At 46.8% G+C, this 19,702-nt stretch overlaps 7 protein-coding genes across 7 annotated transcripts; 3 read left to right on the forward strand and 4 right to left on the reverse strand.

Moving 5' to 3' along the window:
- Positions 1–438: 438 nt before the first annotated feature.
- HETIRDRAFT_119491 (uncharacterized protein) lies at positions 439–2,692 on the forward strand (the record flags this gene model as incomplete). The annotated part of the gene is made up of 10 exons (XM_009546752.1): positions 439–490; positions 608–734; positions 794–917; positions 975–1,174; positions 1,228–1,363; positions 1,412–1,543; positions 1,603–1,776; positions 1,993–2,176; positions 2,200–2,520; positions 2,559–2,692. 10 exons carry the CDS (start codon positions 439–441, stop codon positions 2,690–2,692), a joined length of 1,584 nt encoding a protein of 527 aa, XP_009545047.1.
- Positions 2,693–3,044: 352 nt separating this feature from the next.
- Positions 3,045–4,490, reverse strand: HETIRDRAFT_119492 (uncharacterized protein; the record flags this gene model as incomplete). Its single annotated transcript, XM_009546753.1, has 5 exons — positions 3,045–3,575; positions 3,620–3,913; positions 3,963–4,076; positions 4,158–4,394; positions 4,449–4,490. 5 exons carry the CDS (start codon positions 4,488–4,490, stop codon positions 3,045–3,047), a joined length of 1,218 nt encoding a protein of 405 aa, XP_009545048.1.
- Positions 4,491–4,514: 24 nt separating this feature from the next.
- On the reverse strand, positions 4,515–4,720 carry HETIRDRAFT_416799 (uncharacterized protein; the record flags this gene model as incomplete). The annotated part of the gene is made up of 2 exons (XM_009546754.1): positions 4,515–4,548; positions 4,602–4,720. The coding sequence occupies 2 exons, from the start codon at positions 4,718–4,720 to the stop codon at positions 4,515–4,517; spliced, it is 153 nt and encodes a 50-aa protein (XP_009545049.1).
- Positions 4,721–9,300: 4,580 nt separating this feature from the next.
- On the forward strand, positions 9,301–10,930 carry HETIRDRAFT_473828 (uncharacterized protein; the record flags this gene model as incomplete). The annotated part of the gene is made up of 4 exons (XM_009546755.1): positions 9,301–9,456; positions 9,520–10,591; positions 10,651–10,802; positions 10,844–10,930. 4 exons carry the CDS (start codon positions 9,301–9,303, stop codon positions 10,928–10,930), a joined length of 1,467 nt encoding a protein of 488 aa, XP_009545050.1.
- Positions 10,931–12,398: 1,468 nt separating this feature from the next.
- Positions 12,399–12,712, reverse strand: HETIRDRAFT_416800 (uncharacterized protein; the record flags this gene model as incomplete). The annotated part of the gene is made up of 2 exons (XM_009546756.1): positions 12,399–12,427; positions 12,481–12,712. The coding sequence occupies 2 exons, from the start codon at positions 12,710–12,712 to the stop codon at positions 12,399–12,401; spliced, it is 261 nt and encodes an 86-aa protein (XP_009545051.1).
- A 1,220-nt stretch (positions 12,713–13,932) lies between these two features.
- On the forward strand, positions 13,933–16,975 carry HETIRDRAFT_316848 (uncharacterized protein; the record flags this gene model as incomplete). The annotated part of the gene is made up of 7 exons (XM_009546757.1): positions 13,933–14,035; positions 14,091–14,147; positions 14,232–14,414; positions 14,476–14,534; positions 14,592–15,227; positions 15,277–15,402; positions 15,455–16,975. 7 exons carry the CDS (start codon positions 13,933–13,935, stop codon positions 16,973–16,975), a joined length of 2,685 nt encoding a protein of 894 aa, XP_009545052.1.
- Positions 16,976–17,072: 97 nt separating this feature from the next.
- On the reverse strand, positions 17,073–18,384 carry HETIRDRAFT_439461 (uncharacterized protein). The gene is made up of 3 exons (XM_009546758.1): positions 17,711–18,384; positions 17,603–17,636; positions 17,073–17,493 (listed from the first exon to the last, which is right to left on the reverse strand). Exons 1-3 carry the CDS (start codon positions 18,233–18,235, stop codon positions 17,351–17,353), a joined length of 702 nt encoding a protein of 233 aa, XP_009545053.1. The 5' UTR covers positions 18,236–18,384; the 3' UTR covers positions 17,073–17,350.
- Between the last annotated feature and the right edge of the window lie 1,318 nt (positions 18,385–19,702).

Raw genomic sequence — 19,702 nt, forward strand, 5'->3', positions numbered from 1 at the left:
ATCTTCCTGATGCTCCAAACCAACAATACGCTTCACCCGCTTGGACCCCCCGCTTGCCTTGCCGTCCCAAAATCTTTTCCGGTTCACTGACGCTGCAGCAGTAAGTTCAGAATATTTGGAACATTTGCTGAGATGCGCGCTAAGGGACCGTGGAGTGTTGCACGAGGTTCCACAACCAGCACAGGCAGTCATACACACGAACACAGCAAGCAGTCGAACAATGAATAAAATGGGGCCCATACGAGCTGTGAATTGACGATAATGGGCCACTTGACTTGAACACCATGAAGTGAGCGCTCTATTTGCGGTGTATTTGGCTGTGGTTCTCACGTTTTTTTTGAACTCTATCTTGTCGTGCACCATCACTCTGTCTCTACGTCACCTTTAGACGACATTTCATGATGGTGGAACCCACAGGCGCCTCCGGAGCTCACACAGATGGCATATCCCCCACTGAACATTATCATGGAAGTCCGAAGAAACAGCCACGGTAAGTGGTTCTCCATCAGCTGTGGTCCATTGGCTGATAGCGCTCAATGAGCGTGGAGGTTGACCGACACCATGAAATCCTTCCTAGAACCCGCCCGTAATCTACGACGGGTTGTAGACCTATATTGCAACATCCAGATGGTGTTCCTCAATGGCAACACCATCATGGAACACTTGGCCAACGAAGACCTCGAGTTCGATGATGAGACCCAGGCCATCTCGGACCTTGCACAAGTAAGGAATTGGTTTGTCATTTTACAACTTAAGTACTCATATTGTCTATGTACTAAATTATCACTTCAAGGGATGTTCATGCATACACCAGTGACTGGAAGATTTTTAACACGATCCTGGATTCCATCCCAGGTCTTCGTGATTGTTACGACAAGACCCCAGATATGGATTTACTCCTTAAACTTGCCAAAGAGGTATGCAAGCATCATTTCACTTTGTGGTGCTGAATAATGTCTCCACGAAACATTCAGATGAACCAGCGTGCCAACAACGGCCGAGCGACTGATGCCCATACGCTCAAAGATGCAATCAAGTTGTACATACCAAATTGGATCCCCAGCGCGGCCGACGACCATGACAACAAAGCCCAGCGTGGCTTCAATCATGCACAGTATACCAAACAGATCATTCCGGCACGGTACGCACGCCTGTTCCAGGACGATCCAGTCAGGTATGCTAGCCCATTTCTGCCACGTCCGTTCAATGACATTATGGCAATCCCAGCACCCGGGCAAAATTGCTAGATGGCCGTCTTGTCGTAAGCCCGCGGTTCATGCCCTCCTTCGTATATGAGAAGCCTGAAGATTATTCTTCCGATGCGGTCGCGGACGGTTTATTTCGAGGCCCACTACTTCTCCAAGTAAGCTTTTCAACCATTGTTCATCTCCCTAACTGAAGCCCTCTCTAGGTTGCTCGTCATGTCCTAATAGGACCCAATGTATCAGCCATTGCCAAAGTTCAACCTGGTCGGGGCGGCAATGCAAATAAACGTCGGATCACGCGCGTCACACCTGAACTAGTTGCATACCTAGTGGTTCAGGTCTATGCTTACTCATTTCCTTTCGGGTCACACTGACTCACATATCCAATGAATGACAGGGATATTTTGCAATGAACAGCACGACCACATGGAATGCAGGCAGCATCAAGGGTGCAGAGGCGGAATTTGATTACTCCATCCTGTATTACATGGTAATCAAGATGTTTAGCCCAACACTCGGTGACGAGGAGAATACATGGGCTGATGAGACATTACAGTGGATGAACGAGTGGGTAAGTCCTGTCTCCACGGAACCAGATACTCATATAGATTGGTTCTAGGGAATTGTATGGTCACCCTGAAGGGATGTTAAGTGCTGCTGCACCTTCACAAGCCAATGTTGACGAGGACGACGATTGGCTGCGGATGATCAAGAATCATGCCACATGACAAATGGCCCATGCGACAAACTTGCGAGGTGCGTTTCCACACATATCCTGGTAAACTAGTTCTCGTTGGCACCGAGTCTTACAGAAACCATTGCAGACTTCAATCTCAGTGCCAGCAACCATAGCCCCACTCCAACTACCACAGAGGGATATGAAAGGGCATTACCACTGCCTCTATCTTCGTCTGAGGCACATGATGAGCCGCCCATTGATCCAGTACTCGTTGAGATTTCTCATGGACCTGGTATGCATCTAAAATTTGTACAGACGTTATACAAGTACTAATCATTCGCCACATGCATGCAGAAGTCCCTGTTCCTTGTCCTCAACCAGGAGGGGGGATCCGTGGGGCCACACATGCTCCTCCAATCATGCATATACCTGCGCCCAACATTGATCACCAGTCGTTTCCTCACGCGATGCCAGTCTCAACAGCCCCAGGCTCTAGCTTTCCGGCAGATTCCCTACACACCACAGCGGTGATCCCAAGCACAACCAAGCACAATTCGGAACGCACGAGACAAGTCCCGGCCAGTCAAGCCACGATAGTTGAGCATATCCCGGCACAATCCCATGGGCTCACAAAACGTACGTCACCGAGCGGTGCTGAAGCTCCAGATCTGGAGAATACGAGCGGACGGCCCCGCAAGAAGACAGCTGCAGCTGCGGGCTTAGCACAGGGGAGGACGACGAGAGGAGGCGCTCCGATGGTGGTGGCAAAAAGATCTACGAGGCAGGCAACAGCGGGAAGGAATGGTAATGGTAATTAAAGGTGACTCACGGTGATCGCATAGTAATCTGCATAGCATACGATGCATATTAGGTCGCTATGTACTATTCTGATTGATTTCCACAAATATGATTATCGCAATCTATTGTCACTCTGGTGGGAATCAAAATGCATTGTCATTGATTGTATAAAGCTTGTATATTGTACAGTATGCAGGATGTGGCCGCACATGGACAGGACTGATGAGAGAAGTGGAATATGGCCACCCCTGCCAGAGTGGCGGGTTTGGTAATGGTACGAAGAGTTACCATAATTTAGATAGCTCACCATGCATTATGGGTACGATGATGTTTATTGGCAGTGACGGCGTTATCAGTGCCGGTCATGCGTCGTCATCTGTGGCCATACTCCGACAGTTTTGCAGATGATCTTGAGGATTAACAAAACCAAATGCGCTCGGGTCGTTGCTATCGACAAATCCAACACGATGTAGGGGTCTCGCGGCCCATCCACTTGGCGAGCCCATATCGCGGCCGAACCAGCGGACCCAAAGGAAATCAAGCCGTCTAGGTTCAGGCGACAGGGTCGGGTGCATGACGAAGACATGGTAGATGCCGATGACACGGGCATACCAGTAGGGGTGAGGAGGGGTTGCGTCGCCATCATCTTCATGCGACAGTAGCATGATATCGGCATGACTGTGCGTGTTGATGGAATCCTGGGCTCGACGTAGATCATATGTCGTGTAGTTGATCTGTACAGTGCTGTGTCGGTAAAGGTGGTCATTGTCAAATAGAATTTGTCTCCCCTCTGCATCTGTGAAGCTGTGCTCGTCACCGTCCCAAATTTTGCCTAGTAAGCGTGCAAGCAGGTAGTCCCGAAGACGCGGAAGAAATTCCTCTAGAAAAAAAAGCTTGTAAGAGGTGAGAATGTTGATCGGGAACTATACATGCATACCTTGAGTGCAGGGTCCCCGAGGTTCTTGGTAAGCCAAGGGGTGATGTAGTCATACTCTTTGACAGACCTAGCAATATGATGGTGCATTTCTGGACGCGTGCATAGGAGGGCATCACCACGAGCAGCCAACTTCTTACCAGCAGGGGCTGGGAGGGGTTGACTGGAGGCCATCATGCGTTCATTTACTTTGTGCAAAACACGTTCTCGGCTCTCATGTTGTGCGAGCTGCTTCGTGAACCGGTTTTTGTTTGTCCTTTTGAAGCAGTGCTTTGAGTGGCGGTGCTGAAGTTCTCCCTGCTCGTAACAAGTCAACCAAGATGCTTCAAAAAAGAGGCTGACTTACGACTTGCGATGTATATAAATCTATCGTACCGAAGAGCCGGATTGTCTTGGCGTAATGCCCAAGCGTGTGATTCTTGTATGTGGAAATGTTGAAGTCCTTCCGTTGTTTTCCTGGCTGTGTGAGTTTTTTCTTCTTTGCACTGAGTGCTGTTGTTTTCTTTTATTGGTTCGCAGCCTTGGCAACTTGCTGTCGTACATGGCGAGTTTCTTCTCCTGGAAGCTCCATTGTCTCATAGGATGCGCAGGTAGTAGCTTTGAATTTGCGCATGTGTTGGCTGAGTGCTGTTGTTGCCAACTCAAGAGATGTCAATGTTGAGTTGGTGTGGAGCCACAGCTTAGCGTAAGCATGCCATATTCCAAGAGCAAAAAGCAGGTCCATAACAATGGCATGGTGGGGTGCAGGTAGCAGGCTGTCAAAACAAGGAATGGCACACTGCAGAAATATATAAACACTGCATAAACTGAGTGAGCATGCATGAACACGTACCTGAATAAGATCTTTGAAGTCTCGTGCAGCTGGTTTCTTCATGGCAGACGCATTGTTATGAAATCTTCATATGGCGTCTGCACCGAATGGTGGAACCCGTCTGTATCTATGATTTGTTAATATCCACCAAACACGAGTATGTAACAAACATACTGCTCATTCAAGTGCTGAACCTGGTCACCACCCTCAGCATACAAGATATGGATCAGGTAAGTAAATGTGGCTTTCCAAACGCCAAGTTCAAATTCATGCAAGAGATCAACAACAAACATCCAGAAGAAATTTGATCCAGATTAATAGAATTGGTGCAAAAATATATTCTGTACACAAAATGAGCAAATAACCAAAGATGTTCTATGAGATAATGCACCCATGTTAGAGTAAGAAAGTGATTGCCCAGGACCTTGTTGACTCTCTTACTGCAGACAGGAACTCCATTCTGAAAGATGATTTTACATGCAGTTTCTAATTCAGTACATTGGATAGGGATGTCAAGGCGGATAGCTTTACACCACCACATATCCAACTTGGAGCCCATTTGTGAGATCTGGCTCTTCTTGATGAGGCACTGAGGACATGGACAGGCTCCGAGGTACTTAATTGTGGCAAGGAGGACTCTAGGAGGATGTTCATCACCAACAAATATTGTAGAGCATCTGGAAAACCACCCCCTTGTATTAAGCTCTAATCAGCTATAATTAATGGTCTACTATACTAAATTATGAAAGATTAGGATTAGAAATTTTTAGCTTACCCTCCCCCTAAACCTGTTCTAATTAGATATAATTTTCCTAAATTAGAAATTATTTGGATTGATTATAACTTGAAATTTCGGAAAAATCATAATAAATCAAGCATCATAGTTCTCATAGCCTTCTTATAGAGTCATGTCTATTAGAGCACTAGTTAAATACCTAAACAAAGAATATACCTTATAACAAACTTGCCTTTTGCCAAAGTTAAACCAACAACCTCATATATACAAGCACCCAGGACAGATGCTCTAAGCCACTAAGCCACAAGGTCTAAGATATAAACTTGGTAATCTAAATAAGTAGACATAATATAGGCAACTTCAACATCTCTGATTTTACTCAATATTTATCTTTCCTCTCTCTTATAAATAAACAGGTCAATAAATACCCAAAAAGTCAGGTCTTTCAGGATTTAGTTTGAACACCAGCTAAGAAGATAATAAACCAATGGAAAATAAATAATACAATTTATATAGGGTAAAAACAAATTGTGGCACTTACACAATTTGGATTTAGAATGTGTAAAACTATGATTGAGTATAATATTCAATGGGACTCTACTAGTATAGACAATGCTACCTTAATTTGCAAATTTGATCAAAAACATGATTATGAATAATTGGCCATAATTAGCTCAAATTAGTATTATCAATGATTATCAATAATTAAGATCCAATAAGAGAGAAGGGTTTTCCAAATAGCCACTAGTGAGGTAGAGGATGAGGACAAGGGTATATATATGACATGCCTATGTATAAATAAGCATAAGATTGTTGGAGATGATCTTAATATGCTTAGTGCACATATTTCCTACATAGCAGGCAAATATATTATTCTGGCACTACATACCAACATAACTGTTTTTTCCACAGCCCAATAGCTAGAGAAAAACACTAAATTTGAGTATCTTCTGTATAACAAGGCAATGGACAATGTGGATAGCACTGAGAATTGTAATATCAATAGTAGTGATGACCATGTGCTGCACAAGACAATGTCAACCACTGCACTAATAGACAAGGTCTGCAAGGCTGCATGTAGCATATCCCTAAGCCCAACCTACATGTTGTGTCCTGTAATGACCAGTAGCAGGCATTGGCTAACAATGACAACTTCAATGATCTTGTGTGCAAGGCCAAGGTACTAAGGTCTTCATAGTCTTTTGTGGCAGCTGCTAAGCTGCCAACAAAGTGGCTGGGGCATCAATGCATATTTCTCTCTTTCTATATCCCTTGTAAAGGCAGCTAGAAAGTCAGTAAAAGAGCTACAAGATAATGGTGTAGGCATATATGAAGAAGAGTAATATGCTGAAATAGTATAGAATGTGCCACATCTTTATCTTCTCACTGATAGAGCGGTAGTACTTACTATTTCCCACTACTAATTAAAGACTTTTTGGTATGGAATTAATTCTAATATTATAAAATTAGAAACCAATCCAATGCTCATAATATGTTGCTCCCAATTAGAAAATTAGATACTTTTAGATGCTATTAACACTTTTAGATACTCTTAGACACTATTAGATATAATCTGGAGCTAATACAAGGGGGTGGTTTTCCAGATGACTACCTTGGCCTTGCACACAAGATCATTGAAGTTGTCATTGTTAGCCAATGCCTGCTACTGGTCATTACAGGACACAACATGTAGGTTGGGCTTAGGGATATGCTACATGCAGCCTTGCAGACCTTGTCTATTAGTGCAGTGGTTGACATTGTCTTGTGCAGCACATGGTCATCACTACTATTGATATTACAATTCTCAGTGCTATCCACATTGTCCATTGCCTTGTTATACAGAAGATACTCAAATTTAGTGTTTTTCTCTAGCTATTGGGCTGTGGAAAAAACAGTTATGTTGGTATGTAGTGCCAGAATAATATATTTGCCTGCTATGTAGGAAATATGTGCACTAAGCATATTAAGATCATCTCCAACAATCTTATGCTTATTTATACATAGGCATGTCATATATATACCCTTGTCCTCATCCTCTACCTCACTAGTGGCTATTTGGAAAACCCTTCTCTCTTATTGGATCTTAATTATTGATAATCATTGATAATACTAATTTGAGCTAATTATGGCCAATTATTCATAATCATGTTTTTGATCAAATTTGCAAATTAAGGTAGCATTGTCTATACTAGTAGAGTCCCATTGAATATTATACTCAATCATAGTTTTACACATTCTAAATCCAAATTGTGTAAGTGCCACAATTTGTTTTTACCCTATATAAATTGTATTATTTATTTTCCATTGGTTTATTATCTTCTTAGCTGGTGTTCAAACTAAATCCTGAAAGACCTGACTTTTTGGGTATTTATTGACCTGTTTATTTATAAGAGAGAGGAAAGATAAATATTGAGTAAAATCAGAGATGTTGAAGTTGCCTATATTATGTCTACTTATTTAGATTACCAAGTTTATATCTTAGACCTTGTGGCTTAGTGGCTTAGAGCATCTGTCCTGGGTGCTTGTATATATGAGGTTGTTGGTTTAACTTTGGCAAAAGGCAAGTTTGTTATAAGGTATATTCTTTGTTTAGGTATTTAACTAGTGCTCTAATAGACATGACTCTATAAGAAGGCTATGAGAACTATGATGCTTGATTTATTATGATTTTTCCGAAATTTCAAGTTATAATCAATCCAAATAATTTCTAATTTAGGAAAATTATATCTAATTAGAACAGGTTTAGGGGGAGGGTAAGCTAAAAATTTCTAATCCTAATCTTTCATAATTTAGTATAGTAGACCATTAATTATAGCTGATTAGAGCTTAATACAAGGGGGTGGTTTTCCAGATGTACTAGGGTCTTCATAGTCTCTTGTGGTAGCTGCTAAGCTGCCAACAAAGTGGCTGGGGGCATCAATGCATATTTCTCTCTTTCTATATCCCTTGTAAAGGCAGCTAGAAAGTCAGTAAAAGAGCTACAAGATAATGGTGTAGGCATATATGAAGAAGAGTAATATGCTGAAATAGTATAGAATGTGCCACATCTTTACCTTCTCACTTATAGTAAAAATACTTACTATTTCCTACTGCTAATTAAAGACTTCTTGGTATGAAATTAGTGCTAATATTATAAAATGAAACCAATCTAATGCTCATAATGTGTTGCTCCCAATTAGGAAATTAGACACTTTTAAATGCTATTAACACTTTTAGATACCCTCAGACACTATTAGATATAATCTGGAGCTAATACAAAGGGGTAGTTTTCCAGATGTGCTTACCACTCATATTTCACATCATGCTGCTCAGGTTGCTCTCTGCCTTGTCAGAGTATAATGATCCCAGTCATTATATCTCTGACTAGTAAGTAGATGAAATTTTCACTTCTTTCAGGGCAGAGGAGATGGGAATAGTTACATTAGTCACAAATAAATGGATATGAATGAGTATAAAAATATTGGTATTTTTGGATAATCAATAATATATCTGAGTGTCAAACAGCCTATATGTGGATTGAGGTGAATCTACAAGAATGTATTTCAATGGATCTGCCTCAATTCACCTCTAAAAAGTCTAAAACTTAAGAGGGAGAAATATTTAAATAGATTCAAATAGATTCAAACAGAGGCACCTCTATTTCCCTCAACTAACTTTTGACTGAGATTACACCCCAGGACCCTTGCAAGTTGGACATAAATAAATCACAATGCAGGTTTGAACTAGTCTATGAGTCAATGACCAGAGCAGGCCTGGGTTGATGTCCAACAGGTCACGAGCCTGACGCGAACACGTGATGAGATCCAAATCGCGGAGCTAGAAATGTTTGTGAACCATGAACACGCTTGGCCTGCGACCACCAAGCCACCATCAGCCACCGTCAACTTCAGCTTGGATCGTGGCGCAGAATTGACACAAAAGAAACGGCACGGAAAGGCCACATTTGGACGCAGTACTTGAAGTTTCTGAGACTCGTAAGTTTACCCCTCTGACATCCCTTCGTCTCAATTTCCTAACCAAAATATGGTATCCCTACCAATCCCCAGTGGCACCCCCCTAAAGCTCAAGTTTCCTGAACGCTTCACATCTAAGTTTGTTGTAGAACACGAATCCGAATACGATAGACTCGTCAAAGATATGGCGCACGAATTTGTTGGACCTATGCCCGTTGAGGACTTCTTCAAGGCGTTCATGAATCCAGGTCGACCGTACACAGAGCCAAGTCTTCCTAAACAATGGAGAGGGAAATTTCGGGCCAAACTCATCAAAAAACTTGGATTCGAGAATAGTTTTGTGCGCATTGTTTTCTTCTATCGCATCGGAACATGTCTCCTGACAGACATATCCATGCTGTAGATCAATGCGGTCAACAGAGCCGAGATATGCCCCGATCTTGTCCTAGTCAACACAACCAAGGAAAGAGACGATCAATTTTGGCGTAAACCAGACATCACCGTCTATAAACGCCCATACAATGGCCCGCCCACTACAGACTTTGAGCGCATGGAGCTTCACATCGAACGCAAAACTGCAAGCGAAGACCCATTTTCGGACCCAAAATCGAGAAAATCTCGCCAGGAACACAGTTTCGAGCATGATTCCAAGGCCTCGATGAAGAGTCGAGGCCAAATCATCTCCTACACGGCATGTCAATTCGCTTCCCAACATCGCTGCTTCACCTTTTCCATCCTCTTTCTCGATGACTATGTTCGATTCATACGTTGGGATCGTGCAGGAGCTATTGTGACGAAGCGCTTGGCCTGGAGGGATGACCCGAAGCCACTCGCGAGGTTCCTGTGGCTTTTCAACCACCTCTCCGATGCAGAACGGGGGTATGACACCTCCATATCGAAGCCTACGGCCCGAGAGATTACGTTGACGAAGAAGAAACTTGACGAGCGTGCAAACGCATTGGCGAGGGCGAAGGGAGAACCCTCACGTCTCCCTGAGACACGGTATTCGACAGACGACTCGTTTCGCAAGTTCTGTGTGGTGGATGACGACCCCGAGATAAAAATGGGTAAAGCAAGAGTACGATTCTTCGTTGCTTCTGTGCCCCAATGGCAGAGTGGGAGCCCGGTCGGAAGGGGCACGAAAGGCTACGAGGCGCTAGATCTGGAGACGGGGGAGTTGGTTTATCTAAAGGATACTTGGCGATATGAAGCGGATAAGATGAAGAAAGAGGGTGACACATATCGGAAGCTCGCGGCGAACGATGTCTCTCATATCCCCCGTCTTGCATGCGCGGGTGATGTGGAAGGACAACGAACGCGCACACATGATTTCACTGACGAGGACTGGTGCTGCGGAGAACCAGAGGTGAGGCAGCATAGACACTACCGGCTGGTATTGAAGGATCTGGGGCGCCCGCTGTCAAAGTTCAATTCGACCAAAGAACTATGTCAAGTTCTTTTAGAGGCAATAATAGGTGCGCTGATCCCTGTGGTCGTATTCAAGTATGTGCTCACTTTCGATGCGATGTCTCAGCGCATATGGAGGCATTCAAAGTCGATGTTCTCCATCAAGACATCAGTGGAGGCAACATCTTGATCACGGATGATGGTCACGCCCTCTTGATTGACTGGGAACTCGCAAAGAGGGTCAGCGAGGAGAAATCACCTAGGCAAGATTGGCGAACGGTGGGTTCTCGTCTCACTTGTTACCACACTCAATATCTAAGTCGGACATTTTCAGGGTACATGGCAGTTCATTTCAACCGCCATCCTTGAACAACCTAGAAAGGTCCATGAACTTCGAGACGACCTAGAATCTTTCCTCCATGTTCTCCTCTACCATAGCGTCCGTTACCAGCAAAACAACATTGAGGACCTTCCCGGACTAGTGGCAGATTTTTTCGATCAGTCATACCGTAGAGTCAACGGCGAAACCGTGGGCGGAAAGACAAAACATAAATGGTTCTCTCACCAATCTTACCCAGACGATTTCTCCAAGGCAGACCTCCGAAAATTTCTCAGCAAGCCGCACGCGGACCTCATCGAAAGGCTTCGAGTGTTGTTCTTTCCGCTCTATGCTAGAGAGGAGATTCTTCAAGAGATGAATACCCAACCCGGTCCATTCGCAGCGGCTCAAATCTTAGGATCATCTAAACGATTTATTGAGATATTCAGGGAGCAATTGGATGAGGACGGATGGAAGATCGGTGATAGGAGCTTCGACGTGCTAGCCAGCTTGATACCGACTAGAACTGAAGCCCGGGGACTCGCTCCTGTGTCAACCACACCGATGGCAATGAAACGGACTTCAGAGAAGGCGAGCCTGGCTGAGAGTGCGACGGGTAAGCGGCGGAAGACGATATTGCGTCCAAGATCAAGGGTTGAGCGTGTGATGGAGTGAAAGGATTGTATACTGAAGGTTGGAATTTTTTTTGCTGTATCATTGACCGTTTCTGTGGTTATTTCGAAATCTCTCTTGTCATGTTTCACCAACTCACCACTTAACTGTATCGCTAGCTCTCGATTTCATCACTATACCCGCTCTCGGTTTCATCACATACTATACCCGCTCTCGATTTCACTAGGCCAGAATACTTCGCTCTCGAATAACACCAGTATTTCTGTGCCATCATACAGCAGCATCGAAAGTGAGTTCTCCGTACCGGGGCACACGCCTTCTGGAGGAAGTCATTGGGTACGACCTTTTTGTCCAAATGGACGCCAATCTGCATGCTACATTGGACGTGCGCTCGACAGATCGACCTTAGCTGTGACTAAATCAGGGTCATGCACCTTGGACAAGGACCGACCGTTACTTCTAAGCTTCTGCCTGGAAAGGATCAATGCAGGATTAAATTTCGGAAATTTGGATTGAGCTTGAAGGCGGAGCGCAAGGTCGAGCACGGACCCTTGCTACATCTCACTTTTAGCCTTGCCACCGAAGAAGAGTCGGTCTTGATTGCATGTCGTTTTTTTTTCGTTTCTATGTTCCAAAGGGGTCGAATTTTACGGGAATAAAGATTTATTCGATATATATTTACACTCAGCTGCCGGATCACCTTCCGCATCTCCTGTTTTCATCGACGTGAGAAGCGTGCTCACGCCGGATGATGATGTGCGGACAAGAAAACGTGATTCGTTCAACTAGCCATTTCTCGTACCGAACAGGATCATATTCCTTATATGCTCTGCGATAACTTTGTACGCTTCTTTCAACATACGCTCCAAAGACCATTCTTTCGGAGAAGTCGCTGCGAGTGCATGCGGACCGTTGCGAAAGTTCTACCGATCAATACCTGCCACCACAAAAGCTAACAAATCTAGTCAGCAATATCTTTCTGTACGCAAATTTATCTCAACTGACCTGGCCTCCACAGGTCGAGGTCCATGCATAGCTTGTATGATTTTTTGCATCCAAACTCGTGGGGATGCGGCTCGACACTATTCACAACGACATCGATCTTGCTCTCGCACTCTCGTTCCGTGGCCCCACCAAAGCCAATGACAATATGACAGCCTCTGCAGCCAAGAACATTCGGTCCGGAAACACGACAGTGAGAGACGCCAGCTGACTGTATCCCTACAGAAAAACCCATGATTTAAACCCTCCGACTAAACGTTAGAGCCATTTAACAAGGTATTTTTTGAAAAGGAGATCAACATACCTGAAATCGAAGCCCAGGTAAGGAAAATGGTATTCGACATTATCGCCGCAGTAGTCAAGGACGAGACAACCGGCGGAACCTTCATCGTTTTCGCCGATAGAGCACCCACAACGTATGGGCACACGGTCGCCTTGAAAAGGTTTGAGTTTACTTTGATAGAGCTCAGCCTCGCATTTGAATATCCTGATTCCTCATGGCGTTTTGATCATATGCAACCTTGAAAGCCACATATGGCACGCCCTCGATGGATTAAGATTATGTACCAGTACTACCAGCTCCGTAACGAGTAAATCAGGGTCGTTACTGCTGTTTGGGTTGTCGTTGTGGAGGATGAATCTTGATTACCGGCTCCAGCTTGTATGGGAGGAAGATATACAGATATAATGAAGGAGGATGGTGCAGGGCTTATCGCTGATTGTAGTTTGTATAGAGAAGAGAGGATATGGGTGTCCGAAGACAGACGCGAGCTACGCGAGATGCGGCCGCCTATAACATTTCCCACCCTCTAGCTGTAGTCTAGCGGCCATCATCAGAGCGATCAACGTTTCAACCACAAGGACTTCATTGGTTTCCTCCACCTGCACTAGCTAAGAATCTTTCACGCCGATCTACTCACTTGCAACGCATCAGCTCCGTCGATTCATCTCTGAAAGGTAAATTTTCAAGTGGCGTGAATTTCCTGGTCAAGAGATGTCACCCCCTCTGCCTATCCCATGTTGTGTGCATGAGAATATCCCCTTCGTTCGGCTTTCATGAACAACGATGCTGCCATTCATAAATCGGATGAGATTACTGAGTATATGGGACCTTTTCCTCCATCTCCCCTTACTTTCTGCTATCTCTGTTGGTGTGTATACTCATGCTTCGACTGTACCTAGGTTTAACCTTTGCTATACCGATTTTAGCCTATCAGCATCAAGTTCAGCGTGCAGTAATGAGCGCAGATACTCATAAGTCGGCGGCTCGGACCACTTGCGATGGTTGGACACCCTTTTCAAGGAATGCTTCTCCTTCCACGCCTTCGAGAGTCGCGTCATGTGAACACTTTCATTCCCTTTTCCGCAATATCCTGCTTCGGGTTGGCGCCTCAGGAATATGATATATGTATCGTACTGCGCAGACTTCTTTCTAGCATCTGCACCCCCTTCATCATGTCAGCTAGCAATGGGACCACAATTTTGCATGTCGGGCCCGATGGGCAAACCCTCCACCTTGAACTACAGGAGGTGAAAGTCAGCGCGCTTGTAGTGGATGGTGAGCAGCCTGAGCATCGAGGCATATCGAAGCTGATGAACTCATGTCATTGAAGTATCTGCACAGATGACCGTGTCGCACGTATTCTATAATCCATTGGAGGATGATACAGGTCGGTGTAACTACTCGTCTAGACATGCAACACGCCGCGACTAGATGTTCAGCAAATGGAATAATAATAGTGATCACCACACAGGTCGGGCGAAGTATGTATTTCCCAAACCTGCATCCGCAGCCGTTTGCGCATTCAAGATGGAGCCAGAGGATGGACGGGTGATTGTGGGCGAAGTAAAGGAGGCAGCTGAGGCATCAAGCATGTACGCAGCTGCTATCGAACAAGGTAAAATTGCAGGATTAGTGGAATATGCCACAGGGGATGGTAAGCGAGTGACGCCCATCAGACAGCGCATCAACATATTCACACTGACCAACACCTCCAGTATTCACGATTTCTGTTGGATCTATTCCTGCCAAGACTCACGTGACGACGAGGCTCACGGTGCATCATCCTCCACTTCATTCTCAGTGATACTTGACTGACGAGTTTGTGTATCAGTGTGTCATGAATCTTATGAACAACGATCACCCGAACGAAATTCGCCTTCAGATTCCTATGGCAGTAGGCCCGCAGCGCTACGGCCCACTGCCAGCTGGAATGGTTGATGCGGCCTCTGCGACGCAAGCCACTCGTTTGAGTATCACAACGAAAATCCAGACGAGCGGAATTATTCGCCCGGAAGACGTGACGAGCCCGAGTCACGGAAATGCCGTCCGTGTGTCTGCGCACCGAACGCATCGGCAGGAAAGGTCAGAGCGCCGCATGGTAGCGCGCTTTCGCTCCTCGACCTTCCTTGCGCAGGATTTCGCGCTGGTGATCAAAGCGCAAGGCCTTGACTTGCCACGATGCTTTGTCGAGACTGATCCTGACGGCAAGGGCACCATCGCATTGCAGCTTGTCGTTGTTCCAAAATTCAAAATCCCACCGATGCCCGCGCAAGAATTTCTTTTTCTGGTCGACAGAAGTGGGAGTATGGCAGGCGATAGAATTGCGACTGCTAAAAACACGTTGACGGTGCTTCTGCCAGCCTTGCCTAACAATGGAACCAAGTTCAACGTCTACAGCTTCGGCACCCGTTGTGACTCGCTGTGGCCTCAAAGTGTTACATATGATCAGGCAACGTTGTACAATGCGGTGAGCTCACTATCGGTATCATCTTGACCTTTTTTCAAATAGAGTGCAGATCAGTCGCGTCGGAACTATGGGATCAGACTACGGTGGTACAGAGATAGCATCAGCGTTGATGCATGTCTTCGCAAGAAAAGACAAGACAATGCCCACTGTTGTGTTTGTGCTCACAGACGGTGATGTACGTGCGAAGATTATCCAGGATAATATACGAAGCTCACTCAAACTCATAGGTGTATGAGATCGATTACACCGCCGACATTGTCTCACAAGCGGTGGCAGCGGCAGCAGCATCGAAAGCCCCTCTTCGCGTCTTCACTTTGGGTATCGGTAATACTACCTCCAGTGCCATGTGCGAAGCCATCGCGAGGAGCGGTAATGGAGAGTGCCTGATGGCCATCAACACAGCAGAAATTATAGGCAAATGCGCTCGCCTTGTTCGTCTAGGCCGATCTTCGTGCGTCAACGACGTCACCATCGATTGGGGGATCGCCACAACCGACTTTCAACAACCTGATCCTGCCGCGCCGAGCGAGACAGTCGTTGGAGTTGAGCTATCACCGCCTGATTCTATACAGCAAACTCCGCCTCATATCGACAAGGTTTACGACAACGAGCGATTTCGCCTCACAGCAATCATCAAGACCGAGCGCACTCCCGACCAGGTCATTCTCAGCGGCCGCGTCGATGGCTACGACGAAGTATTCAATCTCCCCGTTAAAGTTAGCCAGGTCAGGTTTCCGCACACGGCGTCTGGTGTGTCTCTTCTGCACACGCTCGCGGCAAAGTCCTTGATCCAGGATCTGCAGGAGCACAGAGGACCTCGCCCAACTGCACTTGGGGTCGCATCGGAGGAGCAGATCACGAAGGCTGCGGTTGTACGTCTCGGGGTGCGTTATCAGCTCGTCAGCAAGTACACCTCGTTTGTCGCGGTTGATGAGGAGGAGAGGAACCGCCGCATGGAGAGGGAGCGGCAGGAGCGGCGCCAGAGACAGCAGGCGGTGAGAGACGCTGATGATCAGAGCGCGCCGTCTGGGAGGTTAGGGAACGACGCTGCATCTCCTGCAACCACTACCAGTAGTTGGGGTCAGCTATTACAAGATAACATTGGCAGTGTCCTCAACACGTTTACATGGATCCTCGGCTATGCGAGTCCATCCACGACTGGTGGGCTGCCCAGACGCTCCAGGTCGCCAAGTCCCGCTCACAGCTCGGACGGCGACGGCAGCTCGGATGAACTTGATCCAGACCAAGAAGGCGACCGCGACGACGGATTTGACAGCACGGCGACGTTCTCGACGATGAGCACTCTAGAGAGCTACGACTCCGACGCCCCTCCGCCAAGACGGCTGCACCCCAGGAGAGAGCCGCGGCGGCGGAGCCCCTCGCCCGCCGTCAGGCCGAAGTCGCCACCGCCCACAGATGTGGCAGAGCCAACGCCGGGCCCACAAGCCGACATTGGGCGCGTGGTCGCGCTCGCGAGGCTCCAGCTGTTTGATGGCTCGTTCAGGCTGGACAGCGCGTTCGAGAGCGTCGTCGGGCGCCGCGCCATGACACAGCCTGCCGGGCTTCAAGTCAATGCGCAGGTCTGGGCGACGGCTGTGGCCGCTGCTTTCTACGAGAGGAGCCTGGTCGGAGAGAAGGAGCTGCTGGAAGGTGTCATGCTCAAAATCTTGGAATATGTCGTGAACCAGGGGATGACTAAGACCGAGTTTGAACGATTGGTGAGACAAGGGAGGGCGTTGCTTGATTGAAACGGACCTTCGAAGACCGTGTACGTTGAAGCATGTATTCGTATGTTTGTGGCTTTGGAGGATATGTTGTTTACAGTTTCGATATCGATAAACCAACGTAAAAAATAAATTGGCGAATTCTGATTTCTTGATACTGTAAACGAACTAGGATCCTCAGTAAAGCTAAAACGTGCATCGTACATACCAGGAAACGTAAGGCGACATGAAGAGAGAGATAAGAATGTATTTACTTGTACGGGAATACAAAGCATGAAAGCAGACGGAGAATGCGAAGAGGGGATGGAGATGGGATGAAAACGGAGGTCTACGTAAAAGAGGAGCACACAGATTGGCGTAGCGAGAGGAGTGAATGGATGGGCGAGTAATAATGAACACTCAGGGAATAATGTCTTCCAGCTCTCCCTCACGCACACGAATCTCGACGACTTCGACTTCATATTCATTGTACGAGGTGTTGGCAGAAGATGCGGAGGTGGAGATGAAGCCCATGGAGTTGGGAGGTGAAGTCGAGGCTATGTCTAGATTCAGCGGCATGGAGGAGAGCGGGAGGAAGGAACACAGGCGGAAATTTCAGCGAGGACGATAAATATAAGTCAGTAGTTTGCGATTGAAGAGATGAATACGAACATCGGTCCTTGATGTATGGCGGGACAAATAGATCCTGGTCGAGTGAGATAGGGGTCAGCAACACTCGAGACACTGTTCAAGAATAAATGGATGCAAAGTGACACCGACTTGGTTCCAGACAAAGCCCTGGCTCTTCTGAATGGTCAGGATCGGACGGAGGGTGATGACGGGATGGCGTCTCTGCTTCTCGCGGCGCCGAGCTGCGCGTCCGCTGGGAGAGCGGAGGACGTCCTGCTCAGGCTCGACAGCACGCTGCTTGCCCTTGTTCTTGGCCTTGACGCGCTCATGGGCCTTCTTCTCAGCGTCACCGGCTTCGTCGACGTCCATGCTCTCTACGTCTGTTGCGCCATGGCCGACGGCCACGTAGTCCTCTCCGTCCTCGGAGCACGAGTGCTCATCGTCATCGTCGTCATCGTCGTGCTTGTGGTCGTGCGCACACTCATCGTCGTCGTCGTCGTCGTCACACGAGTCTGAGTCAGAGCAGCTGAACTCGCCGCCGTAGTCCGAGTTGATCTGCTCGTAGCAGGCCCATGTCGGCGGAGACGGTGCGCGCCCGAGTGTGCGTCTGCGGAAGAAGTATGGCGATGGAGCCCGGGGATATGTGGGCGTGGGGGCTGCGGGCGCTGAGCTCATGATATTCTCGCTGACGAGCACTTATGTGTGTGTGTATGTGAAATGAATTGTTCGCTCGGAAACTCTCAGTAGAGGGCTTGCTATGCTGGGTTGAGCCCGAGAGCAGCGGCGATGGCGACAAAGGGCTTAATGTCGGATATGATGGGCGTTGGAAGGAAAGAGGTTGGGCAAGGGTTCCGCTTCGTGACTCCAAGTTGCGGGTTGTTTGTGGCGGAAACGCCTGGACTGGCACTTCACCACGCCGTAGCAGCCAGGCAGAACATCCAATCTCATGCAAACCCTCTCAACGCAGCCATCCTCGACCCAAACAAAGGCGCATTAATGGCAGAATGGCGTCCCATATGAATTATGATTGCGTGCGTAGGTACCCCGAATTACGGCTCGCGCTCAGTGACGCCAATGTCAGATAATGATGTCCTTCGCATCTCCTTTAGAAGGGTTCATAACGCCATTGGACTGTTGAGGATGACGGGGCGCTATTTTCTCCGATAGATCTAGTGATGGAGTAATGCCTGTCGAGTTTGGCATAGGTCAATCAAACTCATAAATGCACGAGCATGTACGAGACATGGTTATTTGCGACAGCTAGAGGGATCCATCTGACCTCTCTTTACTTTGAACTCATGGACGACGCGGTCGCAATGTCATCTCACAAACCCATATGGCCTTGGTGAGCCTTTTTCTACTTTAAACATGTCCCAAGTCGCTCATCTTGCTCCATCAATGCATGAGTGCTATTAATATTGTCCCCGTCCGTGATCTAGTCAAGGAGGATGCTGTCGACGTTCTTCCTCTGATTCGACACAAGCTTTTCGCATTCGATTGAAATATTCACCCCAAGAGCCGAAATACCTCTCACTTTCCATGCCAGGGGATCTCGAGATCATGATTCGCCTCAGAGATGCAGTATGACTTCTCAAGTTCGGGCCTCGAACTTACAGTCGACGATTCTGTTCCACCCATAGCAACGCCTGCCCGGGTCAGCAATTTTGTTCCACCTCTATCGATAAGACGGCAGCGATGGTGACAAGAATGAGGTGTAGCTCTATGACGCCATCCAGATATAACAAAGCTCTTTCATAACCCGATGTTACGGTCTGATTGATGCGTCTTTGGACTGGACCAGAATTACGTCTGTAGTCAAGCCGAGCAACCTTGACGGGAATATAAGAACGACAACTTAACAAACTAAATTACATCGTCATATTGCTCTAAGAGTGACTGTCGACCAACTGTTTGCCCTATGAGGAGTCCATGCCCAAGGCTGACAGGTGAGCTATGCATTTGTGGCTATTGCGTCGACTGAACTTCTGGACTTACTGGTTTGTGTTCTACCTCCGTCAATTGACAATCAGAACGGAACTTTCTCAGCTGTGTGAAGAGACATCTGAGTTCTGCGTGGACCGTTAGATCATCAGATACGACAGCATAAACCGCGGCACTACATACGGATATCCCAAGACCACG

This window comes from Heterobasidion irregulare, assembly GCF_000320585.1.
Source record: "Heterobasidion irregulare TC 32-1 unplaced genomic scaffold scaffold_04, whole genome shotgun sequence".
Lineage (NCBI taxonomy): Eukaryota > Fungi > Basidiomycota > Agaricomycetes > Russulales > Bondarzewiaceae > Heterobasidion > Heterobasidion irregulare.